The sequence below is a fragment of the Polyodon spathula genome, chromosome 13 (genome assembly GCF_017654505.1).
Source record: "Polyodon spathula isolate WHYD16114869_AA chromosome 13, ASM1765450v1, whole genome shotgun sequence".
In the NCBI taxonomy this organism is placed as follows: Eukaryota; Metazoa; Chordata; class Actinopteri; order Acipenseriformes; family Polyodontidae; genus Polyodon; species Polyodon spathula.
In genome coordinates, this window is record NC_054546.1 from 42,477,006 (window position 1) to 42,502,168 (window position 25,163).

The 25,163-nt window shown below is 39.4% G+C and overlaps 1 protein-coding gene across 1 annotated transcript in view; it reads left to right on the forward strand.

Annotated features, from left to right (window-relative positions):
- Positions 1-16,538: 16,538 nt before the first annotated feature.
- Positions 16,539-25,163, forward strand: part of hsd11b2 (hydroxysteroid (11-beta) dehydrogenase 2) — a 19,767-nt gene continuing 11,142 nt past the window's right edge. Inside the window, exon 1 of the mRNA XM_041267473.1 lies at positions 16,539-16,912. Coding sequence (XP_041123407.1) covers positions 16,639-16,912 — 274 coding nt within the window. The 5' untranslated portion in view covers positions 16,539-16,638. The remainder of the gene's footprint in view (positions 16,913-25,163) is intronic.

A 25,163-nucleotide genomic window follows, 5' to 3' on the forward strand; every position in this document is an offset into this window, starting at 1 on the left:
CCCCGGGTGTGCTGCAGCAGCCTGCATTATTTTTGTTGAGAATTCCACTCCTGGTTCTCCCAGTAGCTCATTAGTAGTACTGCACCATTGTGCTTAGTAGTACAGAGCCATTGTACTGCCACCATGGTGTTGTTCCAGGCACGAAGATTACAATCACTTCCTTTCTCGGTTGTTTCCATTGAATGATGATACACATTTGTTTTACTTTACAGCGCACTCTGGAAACAGGATACAGAAAGCTTGCGAGCAGAAAAGCAATTGTCTCTGCTAAGACAGTGGTGATGATTGAGACACCCAGTCAGTTCTGGTACACTGCAACCCCTATAACAAACAATAGATGGCATTGATAATGGCTTTATTTGTATCATACAGTACATCACCCAAATTCCATTCCTAATGGACTGGAATTCACCTAAATATAGCACGTATCTGATTGATCTCTTCTCGCATCTCTTGCCAGAAAACATGTGTTTGCTTGATTTTGCACATAGTTTATAATTTGCAGAAGGAAACAAAAATGTGTTTGGAGTGGCATAGGAGCAATGTACACTGAAGGTGCAATTCCAGACAGACAACACAACTGGCAGTTAGTTTCTCTGACAGCAGCTGGTCTTGAGGCATGTTTTAGCTGATAATAATACAGCTCTGGGACCCTATAGAATTAACTCATTTTGCTTCATAAAGTCGAAGGAAACCTGCTGAATAATGTAACGTTAACATATTGAATTACACACCGCTTTGTAGTTTTCCATATACTTCAGGATAAACTGAAAAAAATTGACATTTAACAATCTAACATGAAATATTTTACTACTATTATGACTTGCGGTAGACTTTTGCAAATCATTTTGTAGTTTCCCTAATTACAGGATGTTAAATAAAAGATCTAATGTATGTTCATATATATATATATATATATATATATATATATATATATATATATATATATATATATATATATATATATATATATATATATATATACACACAGTGCCTTGCAAAAGTATTCAGACTCCTGACCGATTCTTTTATATTACTGAATTACAAATGGTTCATTGAAATTTCGTTCTGTTCGATATTTTATTTTAAAACACTTAAACTCAAAATCAATTTTTGTGTTGGGAAATATTTTTAAGAAAAATAAAAAAACTGAAATATCTTGTTTGCATAAGTATTAAACCCCCACACATTAATATTTGGTAGAGCCACCTTTCGCTGCAATAACAGCTTTAAGTCTTTTGGGGTAAGTATGTACCAGCTTTGCACACAGTGTCGGAGTGATTTTGACTCATTCTTCTTGGCAGATTTGCTCCAGGTTGTTCAGGTTGGTTGGACGACGCTTGTGGACTGCAATTTTCAAATAGTGCCACAGATTCTCAATGGGATTGAGATCAGGACTTTGACTGGGCCACTGTAATACATTCACCTTTTTATTCTTGAGCCACTCCAATGTTGCTTTGGCTTTGTGCTTGGGATTGTCCTGCTGAAAGGTGAATTTCCTCCCAAGCTTCAGTTTTTTAGCAGATTGAAGCAGATTCTCTTGCAGTATTTTCCTGTAATTTGTTCCATCCTTTCTTCCTTCAATTGTAACAAGATGCCCAGTCCCTGCTGATGAGAAGCATCCCCACAGCATGATGCTGCCACCACCATACTTCACTGTAGGGATGGTGTATCTTGAGGCATGGGCAGTGTTAGGTTTGTGCCACACAGCGCTTTGAGTTGTGGCCAAAAAGCTCTATCTTGGTCTCATCTGACCACAAAACCTTTTCCCACATCGCAGCTGGGTCACTCTCATGCTTTCTGGCAAACTCCAGACGTGCTTTCAGATGGTAATTTTTGAGTAACGGCTTCTTTCTTGCCACCCTCCCATACAGGCCATTGTTATGCAGAGCTCTTGATATGGCTGACTGGTGCACCATTACTCCACTCCCAGCCACTGAACTCTGTAGCTCCTTCAAAGTGATTGTTGGCCTCTCTGTGGCTTCTCTCACAAGTCTCCTTCTTGTTTGAGCACTGAGTTTTGAGGGACGGCCTTTTCTTGGCAATGCCTGGCTGGTGTGATGCAGCTTCCACTTCCTGATTATTGATCCAACTGTGCTCACTGGAATAGCCAAACACTTGGATATTATTTTGTACCCTTTCCCTAATCTATGCATTTGTATTACTTTATCTCTAACTTCTGTAGAATGCTCTTTGGTCTTAATTTTCCTTCAGATTCACAGCCTTACCAATGATCCTTCAACAGTGGGGTTTTTATCCAGAAAATGTGACAGCAACTTTAATGGTTCACAGGTGGAGGCCAATGGTAAGGTAATTGTGTCCTCGTTAGGGCAATTTCTTTCATCGGTGCAAACTGGGAGCTTCCACAGCACAGGGGTTGAATACTTATGCAAGCAAGATATTTCAGTTTTTTATTTTTCTTAAAAATATTTCCCAACATAAAACCAATGTCACCTTACAATAATTGATTCTGAGTTTCAGTGTTTTAAAATAAAATATCAAACAGAACAAAATTTCAATGTACCATTTGTAATTCGGTAATATGAGAGAATTGGTCAGGGGTCTGAATACTTTTGCAAGGCACTGTGTGTGTATATATATATATATATATATATATATATATATATATATATATATATATATATATGTGTGTGTGTGTGTGTGTGTGTGTCTTGTTCAGTGTACGTGTGTAATACTTATATATAAATATCCTTGTTATTTTTCAGATAAATGATTCCTTTAATCTCTGGTTTTGTTTTGTTTTTGTAAAAAGGGTTATGCCATGTAGTATGGTCTCCACAAAATATTTAGAAAATGTTTGACTAAAAAACGAAAACTTTTTTTTCTGTCTGGACCCTCGTAGTCATGTGACTAGAAGGCTGTGCATAACAGTCGTCAGTTCCTGGCTCCAGGGGAGAGAGGAGGCAGGTCATGGATAGTGGAGCACATGGGTCAATACAAACTTGTGCATTGCTACTGTGACTGTTAGTCTGAAGGCTGATCTTCTTCTTCTTCTTAGCTCACCTTAAGAGGTGAAGAAATAGGAGCAGTTCCCATAGTAATCTCATAATCTCATAAAGCCTGTTATTTTCAGAAGATCTGTCCGGTTGCCAGTCCTTACACAGCCATACTAATTAAACATAAACATCACATGAAGTGGCAGGTCCTTGTGTTGAGAGTGTAGTGAGCACATTGTGTGTGTGTGTGTGTGTGTGTGTGTGTGTATATAAACATGGGGGACTACAACAAAGCAACCAGAGAGTGGCTGACAGCTGCACTTAGTGTTCAGTAAATATGTCCCACCCCCTTCATTTTCTATATCCTAATTCCTTTCAGATTCTGTATTTTCACTACAGTATATAGCAGGTCTGTAACACTAGGGTGTTAAAATAGCATGCAAGTAGATTCTCGTGCATCCAACACAATACAAAACGCTTGCTTTTCTTTTGTGTTTTTATATCCATGAAAACCCTCAGTGAGCTCCACACACAGCACATTGTTAGTGGTGCTCTCCATGTTTGCGTTAATAAAGGACCTTCAACCTCCTGAACATTTATCCTCCGAATAAAGACGCCCTTATCCAGCCTGCTAGGAGTAACCACTGAATGCAGGTAGGCTGAAGAACAATTAGTGGCTATATGTGCATGAATGAATAGATAGAGTCCATTCCATGCCAGGAGCAAGCAGGCACATGATAGTGGATAGCTATTTTCGTATTTTCCATGGTCTTTAATCGACAGGAGAAAACATAATCTTCATATTAGAGAATGAAAAACTTACAGAGACCTTCAATTCTACTCTATTGTGTTGTTTGGCTGAATTTACATAGTAACCTAATATAAACCTAATATAAATGTGTGTGTGTGGGGGGGGGGGGGGCTTTTTTCAACATCTATAAACATAGCTGAACTTTTTTTTTTCTTTTTAATAATCCATCCATCCATTATCTGTAACTGCTTAATCCTGTAGAGGGTCGCGGTGAGCCAGAGCCTAACCCGGTAGACACAGGGGCTCAAGGCGGGACTACACCCTAGATAGGATCCCAGTCCATCACAGGGCAACTAACAGAGGCCAGTCCACTCAGCCAGTGTGTCTTTGGACTGTGGGAGGAAACTGGAGTACCCAGAGGAAACCCATGCAAACACGAGGAGAGCATGCAAACTCCACACAGACAGACAGCTGAGGCTGAAATCGAACCCAGGACCCTGGAGCTCTGAGGCAGCAGCGCTAACCACCATGCAAATATGCAGCCCCTCTTCTTATTAATAATAATCATAATTATATACAGAGGAGTAGGGTTTCAAAAATGGAAAGTGCAAACTAGGAGAAAAGGCTTCAGTTCCCCCCCTCGCAGCATGTGCTGGATATCCATGTCAGATCTATACCGGAGTAAATAATGGAGGCCTGCCAAGCACACACAATATAAAGCAGGACCTGCTGCCAAGAAGCAGCAAAGGTACTGAATGTTCTTTAGCAGTGCAGATTTGGCTCGGATCCTGCCACTCACGTCCTCACAAATTTTTCCCATCACTTATTTTAAACCCGTAATTGTCTTTGACAGTTCAAGCTTAGAAGACACTTGCCTTATATTCCAAATGTGAATTTCAAATCCCTCCCTATGTTTGGGACCACAAGTGAACGTTATACTGTATATTAGCTATGGTGAAAGTCGCCCTGTAAACTTGTGCCTTTTTTATGAGCAGAATTTAGTCTCCGTACTGAAGAGGATGTTACATGTTTCTGCATATATCCAGCGAACTGCTTATCCCATTGTTGTAAAACTTGGCTATTTAGGATACATTATTTAGGATATAAGGTTGTGGAGATATGTCGCCCTGGATAAGGGCATCTGCTAAGACATTAATTAATTAAAATAATAATAATAATAATACATAGCGGTGTATGTTTGTCCATCCATCTGTCCATCTGTATGTTCACTTACATTTTTGCATATATCTGGGTCTCCTGTATGCCACACATCTGGAGAATTACTTATTGGATTATAATTAAACATTTCATTGCTAACTCTTACTCTATTCTATTCTGTAATACTGTTGATATATGTTATGATCATCAACTTTTTTTTATTGTACTGATAAATCTAATTTTTAATATACAGCCGTAGCAATGGGGTATTATTATTATTATTATTATTATTATTATTATTATTGTTGTTGTACCGAATCTGTATCGTTGTTCGGTGGGACGACAAAATTTACCGTTTGCTCAGTAAATATTAGACATTAGCAACAAGCACCCTGCTTCCCAGTTTAAAATGTGCCTGCAATTATTTAACCAGTGCAATAGAGAGACCATAGCTGCCAGTCTGAATAATAGTAGGAAAATCCTTTTAGGTTAGAACACATTGCCATGGAGATGCCAGAGCACCAGAGAAGCAGTAAAGACTCATGGAATATGTATCACGCTTAGTCTCCTTGCTCCTAATCAAAGAGGGAGACACCAGGAGGCTAGAGACACTCTGTGTGCATCAGTGGGGACGCATGCTCCAAGCAGAAGTCTATTAATTGCTTTATAAAATCCCCTTTGCAGTCAACACAAAGGAAATCTATACATACATACACACTGTTTGTGGGCTAGAGCCTTTCAGACTTAGGGTAGTTATTTTTAATTTGTTCTTATCTCTGGCTATTTGCCATTCTAGTTCTATTGCCTGTGGGAAACCATGGGTGTGGACAATGGTGACAGGTGGAGATCAGTGGCAGAGGTATTGAGGCTGGCTCACTCCTGCCAACAGTGTAAGAGCACAATGAACATGGCGTTTCAGCAGGGAGGAGTAGCTGTGGAGGCTGGATATTCTCTACAAGGGCCCAGAAAGCCAACCATTTTGAGACCATTCCTTGTAAAAGATGATGTCTGCAGTCTTAAAAAACACTTTACAGCTATTACACATTACCGAGATACTGTAGATTTGCATAACCAATGATGCAGTCGTGTGACTGTGATGCCATCAACATTCCAGTTGCCACCTTGCATGTGTTTTAACGAGACACTAGTTTTGTAAGAGTTTTTAGCCTGATTAAAAATAAATTAATAAAAGGCATAAACTGAATTGGATAAAAAAATAAAAAATAAAATAAAATAAAATCATACTCAAGCAGTGAAAGCCAAGCACATTTTGTGGCGCAAATGAATCCTGTGGGATGTGGTTGAAGATAAATGAACAGAATCCTCACTCCCTGTTAGCATACCATGGCACCTGCAGCAGCCACCCCCTTGTTTCCTGCAACTGATCGGACCGTATACAGTATGGACAGTAGACAGTGAGACACAGCACACAGGCTCAGCTACAAATAACATGCCTCACGTGCTTCCAGAAGCAGGGGGGAGTCTTGCATGAAGTTTTTTTTTAATTTTTCTATAATCCCACTGGGCCATTAGGATGTAAAATTATTAAAATAGAACACTTTCTGACCAGGTCAGAACAATATTTGCCTAGATTGGATCCAGCTGGAGTCCACTGTCCAGAGAACATGTACGATAACACATTTGAAAATACACTACAAAAATGAATTATATTACCTTCACTGTATCAATCAATCAATCAATCTTTATTTTATGGACCACCATGACAAAGCGCTTTACAAGATGCAGTAACAAGAAGAAAATCCATAATAATTTAAATACAGAAAAATGCATAATACATGATATAAAGTAAAAAACAATGCATAATACATTAAATACAGTGAAAAGTGCATACTACACGATAGAAGCATAATACATGAAATAGTAACAGCGACACAGCAGCTAATAGCAGATATCGGGCTTAAAGAACATGACTCTAAATGAGCGTTCTGCAAGTGTGGTGCACTTTCGCTTGGGGATAACAAGCATTCCAGAGCTGGAGGACATAGCGAGTGAGCAGGTTAAGGAGGTACTCGGGACCTATGTGATGAAGGAGATGGTACCCCCCCCCCCACACACACACACACACACACACACTGCAGCAGGGGGCACCAGAAGCACAGGGGGCCATTTGCATCATTAAGATATAGGTTTCTCATTTAAATACTGAATAGTTATTCCACCACCTTTTTGCAAGTTGCACCCATACCACTTGTCATAAAACAGCAGAAAAGTGTTTTATTTTATAATGAAAACAGCGTTCGGGATATGAGTCGTGTTAAAACAGACAGAGACAGTGAGTTTCGGACTGTCGGAAACGCTTTGATATGAGGGGATGATGTATCTAAAGAAAACAGAACAAAACTCCAGACTTCAGATCACAAATGTGTAGGCTGTACTTCTGAAATGTGGAGGGGGTTTACTTAGCTGTACAGATTGCATGACTCCCTGAAGGAGTCATGGGACTCTGTTTGCAGACACAATGGCTGTAAAGCATAACTGACAAAGATAGCAAGACTGATTGCTGCTAAGATGAAACAGATTTCTTCAATACGTGGTGAATGCAGGTGTTCTTTACTGTACTCTTTACTAAATACTGTTTAGATAAAGAGTGACTCATGGTTATGTCTAAATTGTAAGCTGGAACGGGTACTTGGGTGCCTGCCCATTTTATCAGTCCCATCCCAGATTTCTTTCTTCTACCTGGTTTAAGCATTAATGTCTGATGCAGTGGCCCTGACCAGCTAGAAAACTGTAGCAGCAGCTTGACAAAAGACAAGGTTGGTTATCTGGGGAGGATATTACAGTAATTCTAGTAAGACATGTTTTTGCGCGTCAATATATTTTGTATGTGCTTTTAGGTTGTATTTTGGTCGTGTTTAAACTCCCAACCCTTCTGTTCCTGTCTGCCTTTTATTTTTGTTGCCATAAGCTGCTTTTCTCAGTGTTTTGAAGACAACAATGTGCATATAGGTTAGCCAGTGTCTGAAGTCAGAATGTCCTTCATTAGATTTTAGTCCACCAAACCCTTCACAGTCTTACAGCCTTTAATATGCAAGAGGGTTTGATCAGCTTTCTAATCCGGTCATGCACTGTTCTGTGTAGTAAACAACAGAAGCCAAGGAAGCACGTGGAAATTGCCCCATGGGTTTATTCTACTAGGTTGTTTTTGCTCCTCACAGGGCAAAAACTAATGTGGGGTGCAATTTTTTTGGTTGTAGCCAATGACGACAAAATCCTAGAAACGCCACTGCATTTCACATAACTTATTACGTTATCTACCTTATAAATGATTTATAAAATAATTGGTGTTATTTGAATGTCTTTGGTAATGTAATTCCTGCACTCCAAAACAGTCAATTATGGAGATTAACAGGTACATGTAACAAATAATCTTTAGAGGATTCCATGGCCCCTGACATACAATATTGTTCATTGACAGTATAAAACTACAACAGCGCAGTGGAAGGTGCACCCAGGGGAGCGCCACCAGCATATTCAATCCAGAGATGTTTCACCATGTTTTACAGGCGTGTGTTTTCTTTAAACATCTGGATTTCCATGTTGTACCAGTTGAATCTGTTTCCTGTACAGACTGTTCCTCCCGACAGAAGTACACTTGGCAACTGGTCAGTGTGTCCTTAGTTAACTTAGAAGTAGTTCCTGTGGTCCACTCATTGCAGCACAAATTCTTTTTTTTTCCTTTATTCACCCAGTCTGCTGTTTGAGCTCCTGTTGCTTTATATGTGTAAGCCTGTGTTGCACAGCAAGGCCCATTCTAGCCCAGATGCTTACTGAACCAATTCATGAATGGAGTACAGAGGAAAGCTACAGCTCTCAACTGGTCTAAGCGAAGGCAGGAACAGTAGAAGCAGTGGCGACAGACATTTCACCCTCAATCTAATTCTTACTGATAGGCTTGAGTGCCTGTTGTGCAGAATTTTTGTGCTTGACATGAGCAAATTCATTGTCACTGCATTCAAAACCATGCTTCCAGAGGTGAAAGGCTGCTGTGTGTGCCCTGGTGTTTTTGGCTTATTGATGCTGGAACATTAGACTTTTTAATTAGGAGTTTGCAGATTCAGTTTAAAATAAGGAAATTAAATCTTATATAATTATCTGTTCATTTAATTTACTGGAAACGTCTGGCACTGCACCTGAAAAATATCGTGCGTCTTCCAAGAAAATGCCTCTGCACCTTTTCTCATACTAAAGATGCCTTAATTAGAAAAAAAAAGTTTTCTGGTTGGCTGAGAAACATTCAGCCATCTTAAAGAACTGTGTTTCATTCATTTCTTGTTGGTGGTAATTGAAACTGAATACTGGTTTTCAATGGAAACTCAAGACTGCTTATCAGTGTTCAGTTCTGAAGCCAATAAGCCCAGGTATCCTTGCCTCATTGGCTTCCCACATTATTTCATTAAGAACCAAGAATCCCTTTTTGTTTCCTCCAGTTTCGTCTCTTTGCAAAGTGTTTTCACTGCTGCAGATTTTTTTTTTTTTTTTTTTTTCTACAGGGTTGAATGTCGAGATATTTTTAAAGACAGGGCTGTCTTTTCACTCCCTGCTTGTGCAACGAGAAGAAAAGAAACATTTCTGCCGCTGTATTCTCACTAAAGCAGGGATCAAAACTCACACAGTGTGCAATAATGCATGAAAAGATAAGGCACAATCAGCTCTTGCATGCAGGTTATTAATAACTGTATGTATGATGCCTGTTTTGTAGGACACTGTAGACTCTGTGGAGGTACAAGAGGAATGGATGATCATTGATCATCATATAAAATTATCCCCAATATCTTTGGAGAACCAAGATGGGCAAACAAGCAGCTTTCTTGCAGTCAGTCAGTGGTAGCTACTGTATATCAAATGGGAGTCAAGTTGTATGATTTCAAAAGGCTACGCCAACACATTTTCTGTCGGAGACAACGCCCCAAGGAAGGTGGCAGCAATAGGGTTTGTCAGAAGGCGTGCTTGAGGGGTGTGCTTGGGTGTACAAAGGAGAGGCGGTGGAAATTGGAAAATTGGCTGTCTTTCTTGGAAATAATTAAATGAAATAAGGACCAACCTAGAATAAAATATAATAATGCCAAACAAGACAAATGATGTTGCAGATACCTTAATAACATCGATCCCTAAGCATTTCTGATTTGTAGCAATCATTGCCTCTTGTAAGAAGAATAATTGCTTCGAAAAACAAGCATAATAATGATATTTTTAACATGCAAAGCACAGAGGTGTCTGCTAAGTGTATACATCTGACACGTACCACTGTACCTGCGTTATGCCCTGTACTGTGTATAATGATGCTCTCTGCATAAATTACACAATTACAAACTCATCTCCCACATAAAAATCCTATCAGTCACCTTCAATCAGGTCGTCTCCACAATCTGAACCAGCACACCTTTACTTGGAGGTTTCTGAGCAACTGAGATGGTTTGCAGACGTCCATAGTTAAAGTCAAGGTTGTACAACACTTGATATGTCTTCTAAATCCAGTTTGTCTAATACAGTACAACTAATAGTCCCACGGATGCAAGTCACATTTTGTGGTTGCTTTCTTTTTGACTTCTACCTGTGATCCCTTTAACATGCAAATCTATAATGTTCAATTAATCTGGGCCCATTACTGAATTTTTTTACAGAAAGGCAGTCTTCATAGAATCCTGTAGCCTTTTTAATCAACAGAGAAAGTAAGGCAGTCACTGTATAATATTTAAATGAAACCACTAATAAAAAAAAACAAAAGTTATATGGTGGTTTACTTGGAAACCAGAAATACACTTTTTTTTTGTCACTGAACAAGTGACGAGGCAGCTCACTCACGCACATTCTCATCATTCTGACCATTTATTAGTATTCAGGTTCACTGCTTGCAAATTTTTTACGTTGCATGTTTTTCAGAATTTCATGCTGCGCAAAATCCTTAGAAAATCCTGAAAAAGTGAAACAAGAGCCCAAATAGATAAATAAAGGCTAAGAAAACCCTGATTTTTATGTCTGTCTTTCTGTTAGTCAGTCTTTGTAATGTAGGTGCCAGTCTTACAGTTTTACATATATCTGGGGAAGCATAGTTGAATCATAGAACATTCTGTAGTACAGATTATTGGGTTAATCGCAATTTGTTCAATCACACAATGCCTGTCTCTACCTATGTATCACCTTAACATTTTGCATATACTGGTAGTTTTCTGTGATATGGTATCATGCATGTTGCTAGCATATTCAATATTCCAGTGCTATCCGTTTCAACACCAGTGTTGTTCACATTGGGCCCCAGTTTCTGGCTGCACTACAGAATGTTCTCAAATTCTGATGAACAGGAAAGTATGTGTTATGCAATTCTTTCCCCCAAGGTTCTATGTTCATTCTTTGCTGTCTAAGACAAAGGAAAAAATAGAAATGCTCTTTTGCCCAATATGATGTTTTCATATGAAGGCGGGTTTGTACTGTACTGCAGATGAAACAGTAAATATTCCATCCTCATGTTTAGCCAGCATGGGTGAAACTGTACCTCTGTTTAGGCTTTTGCCGCATTGGCTGCAGGGGAATAGGAAGGGGTGTCAGTTCTTTATAACTAACTCGATTTATTACTCAAACCTGCAGCTTTAGAAACGCTGGATACAGTAAACTGTACAATATCAGGTACTGAGGTTAAAAAATTTAGATAGCATTCAACCTATGTTATGCATTGTCATACTTTTACTGTGCTTTACTAAACTATACTAGCTTTACTGCATTCTAAAGGTTGGTTTCACAGACTCCAATTAACACTACTATTGGATTACTGAAAGTAACCAGGACCTAACCGGGGCCTGTGAAACCAGCCACAAGGTTTTACTATGGTATATAACTGCAATGAAGGAATGGGTTTTGCAGTATGCAGTTTGCATATAATATTTGCTTTTTTTCAGGAGGCTAAGAGTTCAATATTGCAGGAACCTTTTATCAATTTGTGTGAGATTACAGACTGTTATTTGTTAATCAAGAATAATAATCGTTAAACACCACACACACTTAAGCGTATTCGGAATGGAGTTTATCTTTTGCCAGCTCCAGACCGAACGGAAATGTTTAGGGACCGACCATAAAATCTAAAAAACATGTGCCGTGCAGACTAATAAGATCCGGGAGGGTTGTGGATGACAGAGGAATTCACTCACAGCATTTGCATTATGAATATTATATGAATCATTATGATGCTAAAGTATTCAGAATACAGGTATTGAGATGTCACATATTGTACTGGAGATCAGAACACATTGCAATATGTTTAATATTATTTCAGGCAAGTCATCATACAGGACTCAACAAGAGATATAAAGGCTGGTGGTTTCTGCAGTGGTGACAGCTGAGATTGGTACTAGCTTGTTATTTGATTGCTCCTATTTATTTAAAATATTTATCCAGGAATTCCAATATATTTAGCAGGCGTGTGGTCATGGAGTGTAAAATGGGCCAGAGATTCCCTTTTTCCTGTTTGATCTGCTTTTATTTATCTGTCCTTGAACCAGCAATCTCTGCTGAAGCTGCACTATTGAAAAGAAGAAACAGCAGAGCTAAAAGCCCAAGTGAAGCCCAGGGAAATCTTAAATCAAGAAATAAAGTTGGGAATGAGTACAAGATCGGCAAAAATGACAAAGACTGAAGAGGTCAGAGACAGATCCAAACTGGGATTTGTACAAGGGTAACAGTTCCAGTGCTATTCTGAGCTCCAGGCTTTGTTATAGACTTGTTTGTGTCAAATTCCTGAATAATTAATAGCATTGGATTGTAGCAGATTACACAGTCAATCTAGCACAGGCGCTGGTGATACTTCATGTTCTTTATTGACATCACATGTTCCTTATATTTGCAAAGCTTCTTTCTCTACAGTGTGTTATTTTAATTGTCTTTTATTAAAACAACTTTAAAGTATATAAGAGTACTTTTGCCAACGTTTTCCAAACACAGGTTTTTATTGAAGTAGCATGAATCAACAGCACACAACCTGAATAGCTAACCACTGAACATAAAGTTCTCATTATTGAAAGAGCAGGATTAAAAATAGGCTGTACACTTTTGCATCTTCACTTTATGCAACACTTACAAAAGGCAGTTGTTGTATTATTAACTACCAAAACAGTTTGTATCCGCCACTGCTAGACATCTGTGGCTGATCAAAAACAAAAAAATGCTGAACTGACCGTATACCGCTGATAGTCTTCAAAGAGATTTTACACAGAGAGGAAAGTTAGTCATTTTATGCCACTCATGTGGTTTTCGTTTGTCCTCAGTTCTTCTGTGCTCTCGTTGAAAACTTGAAAGACGCTCCGGTACCGCTGCCAGATTGTGAAGAAAGATGAGCATCGCATTCAAGTTATTGGTCTGCTTGTGTTTCAAGTGAATTGGGTGTAGATGCTGACTGCATCATTTAAAGAGTGAGCGGCCTGTGCCACTGACACACACGGGATGCATTTGCTTAGCTGCTAAGTGAGATGTGGATTCTTCTGCACATACATAAACCCTGTGGGCAGGTGTTCTTTTTTATGGATTCCTTAACATCTAAACATAGCTGCTCCGTGTCCAGCTTCAGTATTATAGCTATGTGCTGTGTGCATTCCCTACTGCATGTCGTGAACCTGACAGTGGCTGTTTGTTCAACTGTAAAATCACATGTAACTGACTCATGGAAGATCTTTTTTTTTTAAATAATACAGTATTCTCACCTTGGTCCCAACTCTGTTTTTTCTACCTTGCACATACAGCAGGGGGCACTGTTGTGCTAGAAATGACTACTACACTGCGCCACCCATGGTCAAGCAGTGGAATTGCAGCAAGCTCTGTTGGTAAGTATTAAGACCAGCAGCGCTAGAATAGGCGTTTACAAAAACAAAAAAAACCTTCATGAGAGAATGTGGAGCAATATTCGTTTTATTTAAATTAAGGCTAATGATGTGTATTTTATTTGCTTATTGCACTGTGCAGTAGGTTGTCTTTAAACAAACTAACATATTGCTGTATATTTCATAGGAAAATGAATGAAATCGAATTCTGTCATTGGATTTTAGGAATTCTTCTACTGGCTGCCAGGAGCTGGCATGGTGGTGTTGTGATTGGAAGTCATTGTGGCACTGGGATTCTCCAGGAGCTGGCATGGTGGTGTTGTGATTGGAAGTCACTGTGGCACTGGGATTCTCCAGGAGCTGGCATGGTGGTGTTGTGATTGGAAGTCATTGTGGCACTGGGATTCTCCAGGAGCTGGCATGGTGGTGTTGTGATTGGAAGTCATTGTGGCACTGGGATTCTCCAGGAGCTGGCATGGCGGTGTTGTGATTGGAAGTCACTGTGGCACTGGGATTCTCCAGGAGCTGGCATGGTGGTGTTGTGATTGGAAGTCATTGTGGCACTGGGATTCTCCAGGAGCTGGCATGGTGGTGTTGTGATTGGAAGTCATTGTGGCACTGGGATTCTCCAGGAGCTGGCATGGCGGTGTTGTGATTGGAAGTCATTGTGGCACTGGGATTCTCCAGGAGCTGGCATGGTGGTGTTGTGATTGGAAGCCATTGTGGCACTGGGATTCTTGTCGATTCAGGCATTCTTCCTGTACACTGTATATGTGCTACCTGCCTATCTTCTTGTTCTCAATTCGATGTAAAGACCAACAACAGTTTGAACTGTCTGTCCTCTCTGTTTTATTCATTCAGTATCTAGTTTGTGATCGAGAGGTATTGAAGCCCATTGTCCATATGTGGCTAGAGTACTTAGGCAGTAATTCAACAAAAAACATTTCAGGAAGATATTAATATTAATACTTTACATTAAGTGTATCTAATTACTGTGTATTTACATAGTAGTTACATAGTAAATACATGTGTATTTACATACAATTACAATGCCATTATGCATAGTTACAGTGTACTTAACGTGTACATCTTTTTGCATGATAAATGTAGTATACAGTTGTATCAGAAAAGGACTAGGTTCAGAGTTAGGATAAGGGTCAGGGTTATATCATGCAAAAAGCTTTACACATTAATCACACTGTACATTGTAAGTACACCTGTATTTACTAAGTAACTATTCAATACTCAGTAATTACAAACAATTAATGTAAAGTGTTACCAAATTACTTTAAATAACAATGACAGTAATTACACTTCAGAACATGCATGCTGTGGTTCTTAGCAAACAATACAGCAGCTTTACAACTGCACTGCATACTGAACAGTACGATGCAACAGTATTCTGCTGCTTTTACAGTACTTCTGCTAATTTGCTGCGTGTGTAAAAAGGTGTAGAGCCCTGTCTTGTGTCTCACAGTGAGCCTAGTTAGGCAAGACCTGTTGTGTCCTAGTTTTCCCTTTCTTGCCATGTTGATCACTTACACAAGGTGTTCAGAAACAGTTGCAATGTTATCAGTGCATTCCTTATTCTTCAGTTCACTCTCTATTCATCACAGGGATTCTGGCTTCCAGTCACACTAAATTGTCGTTGCCCTTCAAAGGAGACTGTGTCACTGGTGCCCTTTTCAGACCTAACTAGTATATTTTTGGCAAAAGGCAAATATTGATCTAATAAATGCACCCTGAAAAAGTGCCCCCTTCAAATCCTATTCCTTGTTTTGATAGCACAGTATAACTCTCACTCTGCTCTTTTAAATCTTTTACACTTGAATACCACCAGAGCTGAAGCACATCATTAAAGGACCACAGGGCACTGTTTGTGATCTGGTGCGAAATGTGTTCTGTTTGTTTCAAACCAAGTAAACAACAGTGTGCAAGTGGCACTAAAAGTGTGAACGATTAATATAAGTTGCAAATCGTGTCAAACACATGCATCTAACACATAAGCATGGGGCATATGAAACGTGCAGCTAGGCTCTTTGTGCAAAAAAAGCATTGCTTGTGTTCCTGAATATTTTCTTCTATTGAGTACACAGAAAAACCTCTCCAAGACCGCTCGGAGGACCAAGAGCAAATTGTTACTATGCCATCAAGTACCTATAAGTGTGATATACACAGTAATGTTTATCCTTTATTTCTTAATGTCCAGTGTTTTGCTATTAACATATTTAAATGAATTACTTTCTGGATATAAGTACACTATGTCGCATTTAGATCAAGTTGATTTGCTAAAACATAATTATCTAAGCAAATTTAAACATGGACCTTTACAGTAAAAGCATATTCAGAACACCCACTTGTGTAAAAAAAAACAAAAAACTAAACAAAACAAAAAACAGAGGACTTTGGATAACTGAGTATCTTTTGTATATTTAAAACAGACCCATTCTTGTTCGTTTACAGAACATACTGGACTGGAATCAATGTAGAAATCTACCTACCTGCCTGGGTTCTGCATGCCAAATACAAACTATATTAAACTGTTGTATGAACAAAGTTCCTCAAACAAAAGCAATGCATCTTCACCTGTCAGTTCATTGCTGGGTGACAGTAATATATTGTGCTATATTGTCACCCTGGCAGTTCTCTGCATGCTCTTGGAACAGCTCTATAGATTGTGCTGTTTCCAACAGTGTACAGTCCACTGGAAAAAAAAAAAAAAACATTTAAATGCACTTAAAGTTTAGCCATTGGCCACAGATTAGATCTCTCTAAGCCCCTCCCCTCTGAAACTGTCTGCTCCATATATAACCAGTGTGTGCACAAGCCAATCATCTGTCTGTGCTCTGTGTTGAACATAGCAGGAGACACCACATGGTTGTACATTTGTAATTGTGAGCCTCTCCAGTCCCAGAGCTGAGCTGCTGTGTGTGGGGTCCCAGGTGCCATGGAGCAGTCTGCTCTGTCTTTTTGGATGCACTTGGGGGTGATGTCTGTTTTCTTTGGGGTGACTGTGAAGAGAATCCTGGCCTCTGGAAGGAGCTCTGCTCCAGCCCTGCTTGTGTATTTCGCTCTGTTTCTTCTCATGGAGAGGCTCTGCTCCTTCTGCCTGCCAACTTATGTGGGACTTGGTGTTTTCTGTGCCGCATGCTGGCTCATCATGGGCACTGTTGCTGCAGTAAAGCCTCTGCCTGTGGAAGGCAAGGCAGTTTTCATAACAGGTAGGAAAGCTCACAAACTGGTTTGGTTTATAACTTACTAGTGTTGCTGTTGCACAGCCAAAACACGAAGCTCCACATAGTTTTTAATCTGTGATATTTTAACATGGTGTTTACTTTGTGTTGGGATATTTAGTCATAGCAATGCTCTCCCATTGTTGTGTTTTAAAGTGCTGCATTATGTGCAGTGGGGATATGCATAACTTATTTTATATTCTTTTCATGTGGTATAAAATGGTAATTCATATCAGTTATTATATCAGGTTGATTACATTACGAGCAGTGCTGTCAGTTGATTCTCCTGCTATGTACATGTCATAAATGTACCTATTAATCTACCTGCTTCTCCAAGGATAACTTCAAACTGCATGCTTTTCCTTACCCTTTATGAAAATGAATGACGCACACCACTGTATTGCATGCTTGTAGTGTATACACTTCACATACAGGTACACTAACTACACCTACTTACACTATTGCTACCATTTACTAATATTTACTCCATGCTCTTAGCATATAATTCTGTGGGACTCCACACACTAACAGCATATATTTCCACAATCATATAATTTTGTTGTAAGTTCATGTATAACGTACAGAAAAGTGTAAATACAGCTTAGTACCTGTATTGTGAAGTATATGTATAATATTGGATATTTGGATACATTTTATTTCTTATGATGCTGGTGTTTTAAAGCTCTCGTTGTAGCCTCTCCATTGCAAAGAAGTTAAACTGTGCTTGTCTGTGAATATATTCCTTTCAAAGGAAGTGGTAAAAAACACCTGAGAGGTCTTTACAATAATTTGTTCAGGAAGGAAGCTTGCAGACTGAAGGCTTGACATCTGTGTCTTTATTTCAGAGAAAGGTCTTTACTTCAATCTATAAGCATCAATGGTATTCAAAAGCTAAAGCCAATACCCCAGAATGAAAAGCAACAGCATTTTATAATAAGTGATTTAGCAGGTCCTGTATCCTGTTACCCTAAACAAACAGCCCTAACAGAACATTTCCCCTCAAAACACTTACTTCATAGCAACACGTGCCTAAATGCATAACTACCTTTCTTTTGTGCACGGTGCTACTAAACAAATTGAGATACAAATTGACAATGAAAATAAATACATAATTACATAACAATGCAATTATTACAAAGTTGACACATTAACATGTGTATCACCCGTCAAGTGACCAGCCATTCATAATGGCTTGTAACAAAACTCTCCAAGATTGCATTACATTTTACTTGAGCAGTTCTGAAGAGGTGTAAGGTCACGCAAAAGAACAGTAACAATAGGTCACCATGGTGACCCTGAAGATTCTCAAGATACAAGTACAGATCTGCCACATGAGTATGGGCTCCTTCACAGGACAGATTTGTCACCCAGGCAACAAGGATCATCTTCATCATAACTAATAAAACTGTAATGGAACAGTTAACGCAGTCCCAGGTTTGGGACTAGGTTAACCAGTGACACCTGGACTTCATTAGAGAAAGGGAGGAAGCTCGGGTGAAATGCACTAATGATTCACTACTCATTCCACCTAAATAGTGTGTATTTATCACATTTTTGGCATCTGTGGTATCAGCATGTGGACCGTGCATTCTTCAGGTGGAGTGGACAGGGTATTAGAATAATAATAATTCAATATTGAAAAGGCATGGCACTTTAAAGATGCCAGGTCTATTCAATTACAAGTAAAAAAAAATGTAACAAAGGGATTTGTAAACCAAACATCTGTAAGTGCATGCAAATTTCTTTAGTACATTTCTGTTTGTAAAATAATAAACAAGGAGGATCTTATTGAGTGATTTAAAGGACAGAGATATTTAGATCCGTAGATTAATTTAATAGACTTCCTTGACTGCTGTCCTTATGCTATTTGCATTTCAGCAATTTTCATCATTTACACTGGGAATGTACTTACCCAACTGGGACTCTGTGCAAAACAGCAAGTGAATTGAACACCTGTAATCTCCAAACCAGTGCTGAGGTTTGCTATTGCATCTTGAGCAGATGCCAAGCCTGAACCATTTCTCATTCATTGACAGTGGAGTTCCTTGAAAAAGAGTTTAACTATAACACATCTATTCCAGTGCAAGCTCATTAGCAGTAGCACAGTTCCTTATCTCAAATCCAGCCATCAAGGCACTTAAAAGTAATTATTATTGCTATCTGAATTTATCTCTCCTTGCTCTTTGCAATATTCTATCAGTTTCCTTTAAGAGGCACAGCCAGGATAAAATCAAGTTTGCCTGTTGTTGTTTTTTTATTTCTCTCTATGGAGTACTTTGGTTTAATGGTGGTAGTCTGTTTCTGTAAGAACATGTTTCTTTAGAGTGGCTGGAAATATCAGCTCACTGTTTCTACATGTTCCAAGTTCAGCGGTGTCAATAAGTACACGCCCCCTCCATCCCAGTCCAAGACGCTGAACCTTTAGACTGTGAAGAATGTATTACCCATGTCCTGGTTAATCATAAAGCCGTGGGCACAACTGGACTCAGGACTCCCAGCCCTCCAAGGGGGCGACAGCATCTAGCACAGCTGCGCCACCCCAGCAGCTATTGCATTGTCCCCTCGAGCTGCTGCTGCTACTTAGGCTGCACTGGAATTCACAAGCAGCTGGTCACGCTGGGTGCTTGCTCAGTTCCTCTGCAGTTCACTTTCTAGAACACAGAGGTCATTTTTCCGAAAGCAGATTCCACCCATCAACTAGCTCTGTCATCTTGGCCATGTACAGCAAGCATGTGCAGACAGTGTTTGTATATCTTTGACTCCTGTCACGGACCTGCAGCTGGTCTGGTCTGGCCTCCAGCACAGGAAGTTGCACTCCAAAAACCGAGGCACAGGGTCTCCTGGATTCATTTTATTATGCATAATGAACATCTACAGTGGAGGTGCCTGTGCATACCACATATCTAGGGAACCCTTAATCCAACTGTGATGAAACTTGATCAGGATTTTTTTAGCAGGGGGGTATCAGAATCCACCTGGATTTATGTCATTGATGTCACACCAATATATGAGGGAACACCAGCACAAACAGTACAGCAGTGTCTATTCTCATTGCTACTCACTGCACTTTTAAGAATAGCCCCCACCATTCACACACAGGATGACATTGTTACAACAATGGTACAGAAATGCAGTCATAGGAACCAAATCATGCTAGTCGTTCTATCTGTTAGTTCTGCACCAGTGCTGCTCAGCAGGACACAGATCCAGCAGCAAACATGCTGAGTTTATCTGGCTGCCAATGACTCACTTTTTGCCAGCAGCATCTCTGGGAACAGTCTCCTAATGATGGTCACCATGGAGATGGAGTTTTTAACCAAGTGGAATTTGCCCATTCCCTGGATTAGTTGCACGGCTGCTGTGGAGTATTTCTATTTTTAAACTTACGTTTAGTAAATCCTACAACAGGAACCGTCCTGACCAAATTCAAAAGCATGTTCAGTACGTGTATACAGGCTGTACAAATACTTAAAAGGTACTGTATATACATATATATGTTCCATAGAAATCAGTGTGGAAGAAAGCCGATGATATCAGGTGACGAAACAGTTAAACTATTTTCCTGCTGCCCTTTCACATTGCTGTTTTTGGAAGAGCAATGTGAAAGGTCAGATTAATTCATTCTCTAACTTGACCCGGGGACGACTTAACAACTAAAAAGCTTTAAACCTCTTATTAAACAGTCCTAAACGAGTCAACGGATTTACCGACATTCCACGGGGGATCAAGGCTTAACCCTTCAGGACCAGGCATTTCTTAGTGGGATGTTCCCCCAGACCAAGGTTATTTGGCTGTAATTGACTCTCTTCCTATAAAAATTCACAAGAAATATATTTTGTACAGTAGCATCTTGAAATTGGTGTCCTTGTTTTCCGAACACTCTGGGAACATTATAAAGTACTTCAGAAACCATACAAACTTTTTGCTTTGTTTTATGATTGTATATTCTACTTAGAGATGCACGTATAAAAATGTGTTATTCTATGACCCAAGTGACCTTCCAATACTGAAAATTTTGTTTGGGCAAATTTCAACACATTGTTTCACCTGAGTGATTGCAATGATGTAATGCATGTTTATTCTCAGGGTCTTTATAAGCAATAATGGATACTACTCTCGATTTATTTTCTCAAAATAACTATTTATAATTAAAATAATAGTTCATTCCATTATTATCAGTAATAAGGGAACAAGAACATACCTGATCAATTTAGTTCTTGAAACAGTATCTGTTTATATCCACTCATTTCTTAACATATATATTAAAACACGAGACAGAATAAATGTCAACTATATCAGATTTACAGTCTTTTAAATTTTTTTAAAAATGAATTCCTGTGATGTTTAGTTTATGCATGGTGCTTGAAAATGTCTCCGTCCTTTAAAAATGAAACACCCGTCTCAGTGACGTCACACGAAAAAAATAAATAAAAAAAGCAGGCAGTGAAATTCAATCCCTCCCCTATCCAGTGTGTTACTGCAAAGTATGGTGGCCCAGTAAGTCAAATAAATGAAGTGCGTTTTGTATCATTTTTATTGTGTTTACCCGATCCCGGGTCTAGAATGACCCTTCAGTATGATCGTGTTTACACAATCCTGGTCCTTAAAGACTTAAGGATGGGGTACATTTGCAGTTCCATGATGGCACAGTCGAAAGGCGCTTTCTGTAGCCGTTGCATTTTCGTGTAGTCCCTCTGCATCCTGACCTTACCTTCCACAAGAAGAGAAGAATAACTGAATGAGAAGGTATGCGGTGGCTAATGCCAGCCTCACAGGGACACTACAAACTTACTCAGTAGTGTGAAGAGGCACAGGAAGCCTCTTGTAACACAGCAGTTCAAATTGAACATTTGCACAGTTGGAGTGAACTTGGCCCCAGGTGTAGCTCTGTATGTCCAAGCCACCTATCGATGTCTTTCTTTATTGTCTAACCCTGAGGCTGGACTCTGCTCCTCTTCTGATGCACCCTGAGCCCATGCAGGGCACACACTGGATCTAGAGTTCTGATTCACCCTGAGCCCATGCAGGGCACACACTGGATCAGAGTTCTGATGCACCCTGAGCCCATGCAGGGCACACACTGGATCAGAGTTCTGATGCACCCTGAGCCCATGCAGGGCACACACTGGATCAGAGTTCTGATGCACCCTGAGCCCATGCAGGCCAAACACTGGATCAGAGTTCTGATGCACCCTGAGCCCATGCAGGGCAAACACTGGATCAGAGTTCTGATGCACCCTGAGCCCATGCAGGGCACACACTGGATCAGAGTTCTGATGCACCCTGAGCCCATGAAAGGCACACACTGAATCTAGCGCCACCCTTGTGGGAGCCCACTAAAATGGCCCACAACCAGAGATGTACAAATAGAAGGGTATTGCATTAAAGTAAGTTTGCTTGCTCTTGTTCTCAGTTCATGCAGACGGTGATGACTTGTTCAGTATTGCCTCTTGTCACCTTTGAATGACCTTCTTGTAATAAAATTAGCAGAAGACATGGCCAGTCATTAAATACATCACCCAAACACACAATCGTAAGATAATATATTTAAACAAACTAAAAGAAATGTGGTTATCAAATTAATCCTAACTTCTATTGTTGAACCTTTATGTGCTTGCAACACCTAATAGGCTTACAAAATTTATGTAATCAGTTTGTCGGCTAGGTTTATTTCCTGAGATTTTGTTTAACCTTAATTCTGCTCCCCGCCTGCTGGTGAGATGAGGTATTGACATGTGTCAGGAGCAGTCGCTGTAATCATTGGGTTCCTAAAGTAAAGCAGCAGGGCAGCGCTATAACAAGCTTGTGAATCACGCTGAAGGTTAAAGATGCAAATATCTCACTGCAGGGTAACATGCACCCATGGCGTAACCTCCCTGCAGCTGAGTTTCATTAATTTTAAAACCAGCGGCAGACAGAAACTAGAAACACACTGGCGCTCTGGAGGCAAAGATGCAATTAGAGGTGATTTACTCTCCATCGCAGCCTGTTCACTGCTTCTTTAAACAGCTGTCGTTACCGAGAGTGCAAAGAACTTGATCATGAGGTCTAGTTTTGTATGGACCCCCTGAGGAATGGCTAGCATAGGCTAACCACCAATCAATGTGTTTATTTTCATATTGGCTACATTTGTAGAGTCCTCATTCAAACAACGTCTGTCTGTCTGTATGTCTGTCGATCACTCTCCACATGGTGAGCACGATAACTGCCTAGCTTTAGCACCAATCTTCATCAAACTGTTATCATGCACTCATACCTTCCTCTAGACATTTCAGATTGCACGGTCTGAACTTGCCTGTAGAGGAGTTTACTGAAATTATATCATTTGTGTCAGTGAAATGCCGCCAACTGCTTTAGATTAAGGAATGATTACACTGAGAACAGGTCCTTATCTCCACAATGGATCACTTTATTCCTTTACATATTATTAATGTGTGAGAAAACATTGACCTGAGCGTCTTGGCACTGAGTAACATGTCTAATTATTATCCAGCTCCGAGAACACGGACACGCAGCACTGACATTCTGGAGCATTTCTTTGTTGTTATTTTCCTAGTATGTGGAACTTTGAACTCAGGACCTTGCTGGAAACCTCCAGGCACCCATATGTAACGATTAGGAAGTGATTTAAAATAATTTAAAAAAAACATGGGACTCTTTATCAATATTGTTGTGACCAAATGGTAATGGGACATTACTCATAACTCTTGGAAAGCTTATCCAATTTTTATAAGTTAAAGAGTTAATACAAGAGTTACGGTATTTTAAAATGAATGCCTTGCACAAAAAAACCTGGAGTCACACAAATTCAAATTGTACCGCATTATCTTTTTTTATTATTGATTTTGCTAATCAATCATTGCAAACAAATAAAGCTGGATAATATGATTTAACTGCTCCCTAAAATCCATTGAACCTAAAATATAATGCTAGACAGAACTGCCATGTTTAGCTTATTGGAAAAGAGAAAACAGAAAAAAAAAAAAAACCTGCAAGAATACTTTGGCAATCCATTGCAACACTATGGTACAGTGGAGAATCTCTACTAGACAAGTCAATGGAAAAGGAAGCCAGAGGAGCAGCCACACAAGAGCATTGCGGTTTATGAGACAGTGGTTTGTGCATTCCGGAATAATCTAAATATTTTCCATCGGAAAAATAAGAAATTGGAAAATGTGCAAGCTTACAAACAAGAGTGAAATCACACTGAGGGTGACATCTTCCGAATGTAAACTATTTTAAAAGGAGAATAAACAGCTTTGTAGTATTAACCACACTCAAACTGGTTTCTTCCGAGTTGTGTAACAACGAAGACAGTGTCGTTTTCATTTGTGTTTTGTAGGATCGAAGGCTTAGAAAATCTCTGCATTTAAAACAGCCAAATATTTTACAGGAAAGTGAAAGAAAAGAAAAATACTAGTCTTTAAGATCCTGTTTCAGCTTTATTATCGTCAAAGAACTCATTCCAAGGTTTGCCTTTTATATGGAAGAACTCAATATATGTTCATCGAGGCACAATTCAGTCACCAGCAGTGAAGTCCTGGATTGACTTTTACCCTGCTCTCTTCTACCAAGGAATCCATAGCCACCACTCTCCACGAAGGAACTCTGTGTGCTATTTATTGAAATTGATCAACTGTAAATATCTGGGTGGCTTTAAACTTGCTTTGTGGGTACACTGGAATGCAATGTTACTCAATGTTCTTGGAATCACGCCACAGCAAATCTGTCTAAGAAAGATATGTTGAGCCAGACACTAAAAATATCCTGACTCTGTATTTATGTAGTCTGTGTTGCCATTACACTTTCATTTGAAATGTCTGCCATTTACAACAGGGAACAAACAAGCCCCGTTTGACCTTTCCTAAATGTAGAACCTTTTTATTTATTTTTTTACTTGACCAATATATTCCTACTTCCAGCAGGATGGCAGAAGTCTATAGAAAGTCTAAATTAATTCCAGAGAAACTTGGAAACTTCATGGCAATGTTTCAAACAGAGATGAAGCCGTTTTAATAAGCTTATCTTAATAAAATAATAAACAGCCTACATGTTTTGCGACTCAATGTACAAAGGACCTCAACAATAGCACCATGTGCTGTGTGCTGACTTTCTTCGGTTCTAGTCTGAACAAGGGCAGCTGGACTTTGCACGGATGAAAAATGCCTTTACTATAACATGCTCTTGTTTATAACAAATAAAACAAAAGGCAACAATTTGGCTTCAGAAATCAATTGAG